This window comes from Oryzias melastigma, linkage group LG7, assembly GCF_002922805.2.
Source record: "Oryzias melastigma strain HK-1 linkage group LG7, ASM292280v2, whole genome shotgun sequence".
Classification (NCBI taxonomy): Eukaryota; Metazoa; Chordata; class Actinopteri; order Beloniformes; family Adrianichthyidae; genus Oryzias; species Oryzias melastigma.
Genome location: NC_050518.1, coordinates 20,371,684 through 20,380,905, shown reverse-complemented (window position 1 = coordinate 20,380,905; position 9,222 = coordinate 20,371,684). Strand labels below are relative to the sequence as shown.

General features: G+C 38.6%; 1 protein-coding gene across 1 annotated transcript in view; it reads right to left on the bottom strand.

Annotated features, from left to right (window-relative positions):
* Positions 1-9,222, bottom strand: part of LOC112159489 (formin-like protein 13) — a 60,402-nt gene that overhangs the window by 24,512 nt on the left and 26,668 nt on the right. Inside the window, exon 11 of the mRNA XM_024293589.2 lies at positions 8,227-8,313. Within this exon, the coding sequence (XP_024149357.1) occupies positions 8,227-8,313 (87 nt within the window). The remainder of the gene's footprint in view (positions 1-8,226; positions 8,314-9,222) is intronic.

The window sequence follows — 9,222 nt, the reverse complement described above, 5'->3', positions numbered from 1 at the left end:
ATACAGAAAGACTTTAAAACATGGGAGAAACATATCTTTTTTATTGGAGAAACTTATGAGATTCTGACTTTCTGCATCGTTTTGAGATGAGTGTGATGCAACCAAACTGTTAGAGTGGTAGTAATGAAAAAAATGCTGCTGCTGGCAACGTTCCTCCTCCTCAAGATGAGCTGGAGACACCTGAGACTACATTTGGATGAGAACTCCAGCTGGAGGAGAGAAAGCCTCTGCAGCTCATCTGAGGGAACTGAAGACCCACATAGCAGTAGACGTTTCGGTAGAAATTCCAGGGATGATATTTGTTATTAGCTTCCAACAGTGGAAGCTTGGGAAATCCTCTGCACACATCAGGGCTCAACAGCTCGCATGCAGATCCATATTTAGCAGGGAAAAGAGAAAGGATTTGTTTCTTTACCTACTTTTTTCCTGTGAAATGTTCCATATGAGCTAAACGCATCTGTTTTCTTTCCCAAAGTGCACTTTAAAGCTTTGGTTTAGAGTGTATTTTAAGCTTTAGTCATAACTGCCCTTAAAGGTAGATCCAGACTGTCTGTGGGTGAAAAACTGGCAAACCTGTACGGGGTAATATAAAAGCCACGCCCCCTCAGAGGAGATTTTGGAAACAGAGGCTTCAAATCAACACGATAAATGTCTTTTTAAGACATTTATGTTGCAGGATTTTGGTTAAAACCTTCATGATCATAATTAAACACTACTTGGAACATTTTATTAAAATACAAAAAATTGTCATTGCGAGACTTTAAGGTTATTAAATGGGTCAACTCCCCATTATGGGAGAATGTGAGTAATGCTACACATTCTGACTCTCAACTCGTCATATATGGATGTATGGTTAGGGCCCCTTTTGGACATTTTGCGAGTCTCCAACTCATTGATTTTTGACGTGCTGGCTGTTCTCATTGCATCAGGGGTCCCCAACCCTCGCAGTACGTGATGTGTAACCGGTACCGGGTCTGCATCCCGAGGGTTGGGGACCCCTGATTAGTGTATTCCTTTTTTTTCTCCTGCTGTGGCCTCGTGTCAAGCAGCCCTCAGACCGGTACTGGTTCGCGGCCCAGAGGTTGGGGATCCCTGATTTAATGGGAGCAACCAGCATGTCAAAAACGATGAGTTGGGGACACCCAAAATGTCAAAAACTGGCGCGGAGGGGACCTTAACCATGTTCATGAACAAGTTGGGAGTGAGAATGCAATGAATGCCATGTGAGGCGCATTGTTGAACTATCACTTTCTGATACATAGCAACAGTTTAAAGAGGTTTTTGTAGCAGAGCAAATCTTTTTCTTTCACAGCTCTATTCCGATATGTGAAAGACTTGGTGTCATAGAATTCCAGCTGGGGACAGATGGACAGATTATCAAATGGTTGGAATTTCCTTGATTGATAAAGAACGACACCCATGTCAAAGTTAAACTGGTTTAATTTTAACGTGTCTTCAGTGGAGATCCGTTTCGCATGTAGAGCCTGAAAACGATCGGAATAACTTGCATAACGATGCATGAGCGCAAAAGATTTGAAAGAATCCCGAAACGAGCATTTTCTCAAGTTTATATATTTAGTCGCTGCTAGAATGTGTGTTCCTGAGCCCAGTGTGAATGCAGCTTAAGACTTTATGAAGATAATGCAGTAAAGTTCTATAGTGGGGCCACACTTCAACCATCATCTTTGGTTTCTCAAACTCCACCAATCATTAAATTCCTTCAATATCTCCCTATGTACAGTTTCCCATAATTCATTAGTCTCTTTCTTTAACTCAAATGTTCCTCCAGCCAGGATATTTATCCCTCCTTTATTTCCCATCCCTTCCTCCTGCCAGTACTCTTCTTTTTCCACTCTTTTCATTTGCCTGTATGCTTTCCTCGTTCATCCCTTTCTCCAACATTCCCTACATCTTTATCTGTTTATTATTTCAACCTTTCCCCTCGTCCTACACTCTTTCTTCATTCTTCTGCTTTACTTTTCCATCACTCCCTTCCTCCCTCTTAACCTGTTCATCACTCCTTTCTTCCCACACACGCTCTCTCCTCATTCACTCATTCTGCTAGATTGTATGTCCTCCTCATTATCTGCAGCCATTCATTAATACAAGCCTCACACTTCACCCACACTCTCTTCATCTTATTTCTATTCCTCCTGACCGTACACTCTCCTTGTTTTAAATATTTCTCCATTCATTTTCTTCCCACTATTATTTTCTTACCTTTTCTCTCTTCTATGAATAAACAGTTTGGATCTTCAGTCAGAGTTAATTTCCATGATTTTGTATCTTCTAATTATCTTAATTATCACTATTTTAGTTAAAGGCCAGCCAGTGGAAGATTGCAGGTTTGGTTCCTGCCTTGACAAACCGTGTATCAAAGTGTCCTTTGGCAAGACACTGAACCCCTCATCGCTCCTGGTGGTTATAGGGCGGCGTCAGTGTTTGCCATCAGTGTGTGAGCATGGGTGAATGGGACTGTAAAGCATATCATGCTATTCTTAAGCCTGTCAGAGTAAACTGGATCCATAAATTGTCATGGCTCTGTGCTCCCTTCCCCCACCTGCCTGCTCCATGCTTGCCATGTAATCAGGATCATTGGATTCACCTGTGACCCTCCCTTCTTTGGGAGCAGCTCGTTTGGGAGCCAGAGGTAGATCATCTTGGCTGCTAAGTCACAGGTGGTGTTCGAATTCCTCCCCTACATAGTGCATTTGCCATTTTTAGTGCTGTCCGAATCTACTAACTCCAAAATCGAGTACACTGGAAATTTCCCAGATGTCTTTGCAAAAACTAGCTTACATCGATGGTCACTAGATTGGTGGATATAGACCACAATGCATTGCGGTCGAACAATTTCGAACAAATAAATGTGTTTAAACGTAATATTTGAATAAACCAACCACATTCTCACCATCAGAACACAGTGGAGTCATAAATAAACCTTGTGAAATGTTTGTTTTTATTCGTTTTTTTACCTTTGTGAAATCGATGACGTCATATCTGATCTTAAGAAAAAAGAAAGAAAAGTAGAGAGCATCGTGTCCTTAATTACCTTTAAAATCCAGCCCACTATATAGTCCCGCACTATAGTTTTTTCATAGTTAAGGGTTAAGGGGGGAATTCGGACAAAGCTATAGTCATGGTCCTGGTGTGCATGGCCAGAGTATGGAGCTAAATTGGGACCAATATTATTTGAAACCCAAATAAGACGTTTTGAAAAAAATATTGGTGTTTTGTCAAAGAAAAATGCAAAATGTTACTGCAGGTTTTTGGGGTTTTCTTGCCCGTGGAAGGTCATAGAGAGGATTGGTTGTATCTCAAGGGGATAGCAGATGTTTCTTGCATTTCCTTTAAGGCTTGTATGCTCAATTCAAGGGACGTCAGGAAAACAGAATGTGCAATTGCTGTGCGTGTGGTAAATGTGTCGTGAAGTATTTGTAAGGCTGAATGCACTCATGATGTTTGAATGATGCTGTTGTATAGTGTCCCGATGCCACATTTAGGTACTGGCTCTTTAATGACAGGCAAAAAGCAATTATCACTATAACAGCACCAAAAGGTAGGGATGATCCGATCACGTGATCGGAAATTGGGGCCGATCACGTGATCGGGGACTCGATCGGAATCGGACTCCTTTGTCCGATCAGGATCGGATATTTCATTTATTCTCATTATGATCAGAGCTTTATATTTCATCTTATCATTACTGATAAATACTTCACTAGAAGTCTGCATGTCATGAAAAGATCACAAAATGTCATCACCAGAAAACGGCAGCAGCTGAAGCAGAAGGCTAACTTGTAAACAAAGCTAGCTTGAAAGCTAACTTCCGGGACCAATAACTCTTTTAAAAACGCTGTAAATTGGCAGCAAGTGTCTCTGTTGGTTTGTCATAACTCAAACAACAACCTATAAAGGTATTCCAACAGAAAAAGACAGAGTTTTTTTTCTTTTTAATGTGAAGCTCTTCATGCTGCAGACAGATGGCTACACAGCAGCTGCTAACTGCTACATGCTAGCGCCGTGATTTAACTCCTTAGGACCCGAGCTGTCCGTTGATATGCCTGTTTGATTTATCTGACAGAGAAATAACAGTTAAGAAAATTAACTACTGTGGTAATAAAACTGAAAATGTGATGTCTAAAGAACTTAAAAAATAAGCACATAATCTTAAAAATAACTAAATATATAAAACTAATAAATTAAAACTAATAATGATATCAGCTATTCATGAACACTCATCAAATTTTATGCTAAAACAATGTCATAATTTATTTTTAAGAATTCTAAATGAGGACAGGAATCACATTTGATCAAAAATGTTCAATAGCTCTAAAGATATTAAAGCTAAAGTCACTAAACTTTATCACATGAATTATCACTTTATATAACAAGAAAATTTTATTTTTTTTCCTAGTTTATATTGGTTTTATTTTTACTTGTTATTTTTTTAAAGATCCTTCACAGAAGTGTTTTATTTAAGTTTTAATGATAAAAGAAGGTTATTGAAATATAAATGAGGGACAACACTAATCTGTTTGTTTAATTTATTCATGTTCTAAATGTCTTATAAAAGTATCGGATCGGGACTCAGTATCGGCAGATACACAAAATCAAATGACTCGGAATCGGATCGGGCCCAAAAAAACCTGATCGGGACATCCCTACCAAAAGGCTTCTTGCCACAGGATTTAGGGGGTTAAAAAAAATGTAAAGATCCGTATGAGACCCCTACGTCTCACCTACTTTACCTTTGTCTGTATTTTACGTGTTCAGTACGACATGTCAGGTCGTCCTTCACAAAGAGATCTTATCTCAATGGGATTTTCTGCTAAAATAAAGGTTAAATAAAAATGTTGTTCCCAGCTTCCCCTCATAAAGCGATCTACAACCTTGATATTTCAAGTGTGTTTTTTGCCTGGAAACAGCCCAAATACCCGTGAAGGCAGCTGTGATGAAGACTTCAGCCTTTAGAGTGGAGTTGTGGCCTGAAGAAAGCTTTCCACAGACTTTGGCTTTAAGGTCCAAACCACACTTGCCAGAAGAAGATGAAAAATGGTCAGTGCTTAAGCGTTATTTCCTCCTGACTTTTGGTGTTAACACACAGCTGTGCGCTCCAGGCCACCAAGCAACAAAAAAAAAGCCACTCAGGCGGCTAATAATCCCTCATGACTGCTGCTTTTCCTCCTTAGACACCATGAGGACGAGTTCTTCTGATTTTAGCCAAATAATAATGGATGTATAATTCCCCACACTTTTATCCATTTTAGCACAATTTGAATCCTTTCAAGGCTTTCTTTGGACATTTTATTTTGAATCAGCTTTTGATAAAACCTTAAACTGAACAGCAGTGGCTTTTTTTCATATAAGTTTAGCCGTCGATTTTTAAGTTTCTGCAAACAAGTTGCCTCGTTGGCATTTTTGCCAACTTAAAAACAGGTAAACTAAGTGGTCGTTTGGGCATATATGTAAAGTTCCCAAACTGCAATAAAGAGCAGCTTATGCCAGGATGCTGAGCTTTTCTATGGGCTCAATAAAGATGAAGGCGTCCCCGATGGTAAGACATGAAGACGTCAGCTTAACTCGATATTGCTTTGGATTTACATCCACCTTTTATGCATGCTATTATCAGGAAAGGATGCAAGAGTAGTAAATAATATTGACTTTATGGGGTCAAATCGAGATGTGCTTAAAGTGAAGGAAAAACCAGGTTTTAAATCTGAAAAAAATGTAAACTTCAAAAACAGTTTTGAACTAAAAAAAATATACATGTTGAAATTTTGAAAAATAAAATTGTACATTTATCAAAAAATATTTTAAAAAATATATAGAAAACTTGAATAAAAAAAATTAACCTAAAACTGTTACAAAATAAAAAATAAAGTAAAAAATAATATTATCCATCCATCCTTTATCCATCTATTTATCAATCCATACAACTTGAAATGTTTTCATGGAGATTCTATTACCAGTGAATCCTCATTGAGTTCAGTTTGGAACCTTCTCTTCCATTTACATAACTGAGAGCTAAATTGCTGGTCTGAAGTTATGCCTTTGACTTCATTGTAAAACCAAAGTTACCTGCATACAGAGTCACATTACCAGACTGAAATAAGTAAATAGGGCTTTAAAAAAAAACATTCTTCCACAGGTGAAAAGCAGCTCCCTTGTTTTGTCCAGCCTCTGTCCTCTGTGAAGCAGCATAAAAATCTTTACTAGACTTTAGTAAATAAGCTAAAGATTCGGCCATATGGATGCAAAACTCTGAATAAAATGTACAGAAAAGGACTGATTATTGGACGGCAGATCCGTGTTACAGAGAGTCTGCATTCAAATAGAAAGGATGACCTTTTGTGGAAAAAAAAATGAGTCAACTGCCATCACTCTCAAAGCTGATTCTCTTATTCTCAGACGGAGGATGGATTCAGGCTGAGGTGAAACAAGCAGAGAGAATCCCCATCAAAAAATAAAAATCCCGCTGGGAGGCGTCCTCGTCCGACTGCAATGTCTGCCCATCTCAAGGTCTCCAGAGTGAGGAAGCAGCAAAGCTCTCTGAGACTGTCAGAGATGAAGGTGCAGCAAACCTATGCCCGAAAAGCATATTTTAAAGAAACATTTATAATTAAAAAAAAATAAAACTGTGAACAACATCTAAGGAAAGGATGGTAACTTCATATTTGAAAATGTGTTTAACGCTTAGAAAAACTGAAAAAATACAGTACTTTGTTTCGTAAGATTCTTAAGACTTTAAAAATAAAATAAAATTATATTTTTTAAATATTATGAAATTAATTAATCTTCTTCAAGGCCGAAATGACCCATAAAAACATATTAAGAAAAAATTAAAAATTTTCAAGAATTTTTGTACATTAACAGATAAAAACATATTTAATGTTTGATCAGTTGTATCAACAGTTCTCGTTTTTATCATTTTAAAATGTCAAAATCTTTCCTCAATGACCCATCGTGTATCCTTCAGCATATTAAGAACATTCAGCAATTGGTTAATGGCAATGAGAAGCTGTGTGAAGAGAGTTCAGAAGTTTGGAGAAAGAATTATAAAATCCCAAAGTGTTTTTAATTGACTTTAGGGTAAAAACAATTGTTTTACACCACTGAGAGAACAATATAACGTAAACGTCCTCTTTTTTGTTTTACGAAAACTACAAAAGTAAATCAAGTTTATCATAAAATTAAAAAGAAGAAATTGTTCATTTGTCAACAGTGATTGACACGACTCGTATAAATGTAAAATACACAACAACAAAAGAGTAAGACCGATGACAAAAGCCGACAACACAATGACAAAATCCGAAGCACAACAACAAAAGCCACAATACAACGACAAAAACCAAAGCACGACGACAAAAACCAAAGCACGACGACAAAAGCTGAAACACGACAAAAGCCGAAGCACAACGACAGAAGCCAAAGCAGGACGACGAAAGCTGAAACACGATAAAAGCCACAGCACAACGACAAGATCCAAAGCACAATGACAAGAACCACAACACCACGACAAATGCCAAAGCACGACAACAAAAGCCACAACATGATGAAAAAAGCCACAACATGACAACATTTCCAAAGCACAACAACAAAAGCTGAAGCACAATGACAAAACCACAACACAATGGAAATGAATAACTGACATTTTTTTCAAGCTACTGCCGCTGCTTAAAACCAGAATTCGGTCCAACGTACAGTTTGCAAATAATATGTTTGCTGAATTTGCAGGTAACAAATGTTTGATAAATGGCATCACGTCTGATCATTTAAAAATGTCTAATTCCTTTCCCATCAATATTCCATTATTTCTCTGCCAAGTTTGTACCTTTTAGCATATTTCTTGAACTTTATGCCACTTAATTTAAGAGAACCCGTTTGAAGGCACTTCAGAAGTTTGGAAAAGGAATTTGAAAACTTCAAAGTGTTTTTTTTATTGAATTTAGATTAAAGAAAAATAAACTTCCACCACTTGGAGAACAATGTGACTTGATTGGATTAGGTTCAGTCTTTCCGTTTTTTGTCAAATGAATAGAATTGTCTTAAAGTGGCTCTCAGACTTCTCTAATTTGAGGCAGAAATTCAAACTCTTTCACAAGAGAAGCTTTCAGAGTGATGCTGGTCATAGATGTTCTACATTTGCATTACAGAACACATTTGCGTGGTTCACTTTGGGGCGTATTTGCTTTATTTGATGTGACTTTGTGGGCGGTAACTCACCGGCTGCAGGTCGTTCATGCTGCTGGGAAGCTCTCTCAACGCCAGAAGCAGGTCGAGTTGCGCGCTCAGGTAGGGGACGTTGCACATCTGCAGCACAGAAAACACCAATCAGAGAGCGCAGTCATCACAGCACCGTAACCTATTTCCATGTGATTATTAAGAGGATCTAAAGAGAAGTCCTGCTGAGCCGTAAACGCTGCAGGAAAGAACCTGCAGTGAGCTCTGGAGCTACAGTTGTTAGATTGAAAGGGCTGCAGGTCTGTCGACGGGCCCATTTAACAACGAAACTGAAGAGCCGACACTTGGAAACGATTGACTGAGCCACCCAGTTGACCTTTGTGTTTGAGCTAACCTCTAATGAATCCCGCCACGTGAGCGGACCGGCGTCTGCGGGAGCGCCAAAGGGCAGCAGCTCTGACAGATACTAAACGAGCCAGATTAAGATTGGTGTTTGGAACGGTCGGCCGTCTCCCTTCCCTTGTGTCTCCGAGTGCGTCACACCCCATAAGATGGAGCAACCTGCTCCTCCACTCGTTATCGTCTCTGACACATTTTGCATTTTTAACAAGACGCTGACAGAGATTCCACGCCAAGGTAACATGCGGATCTATGTGGGATTCAAATGTGCTCATGTGTCACATTCGTTTGTGAGATGGAAATATTTTAAGCATCCACACATCACACCTGCTGTATGCATTACACAGCAAACACATGTTATGCATCTACAGCAACTAACTTTTCTTGTTGAAAGTCGAACAAAAATGTCGGATTAAAAAAGGAAAAGAAAAGTTACCAGTAGTAAAACACATTAGGGGGCGGGATTAAGAAAAATTCACTCTCTTTCAAGCAATTAATCAAACTTTATTTTAAAAAGTGGCTTTTCTTATCGTCTTTGTGCCGTTAGGTTTGCATAAACACTTCATTAATCCACTGTGTTATCATGTACAACTTTATTAGCTGGGTCCTCATGACGTCACAACAACAGCTGAACATAAC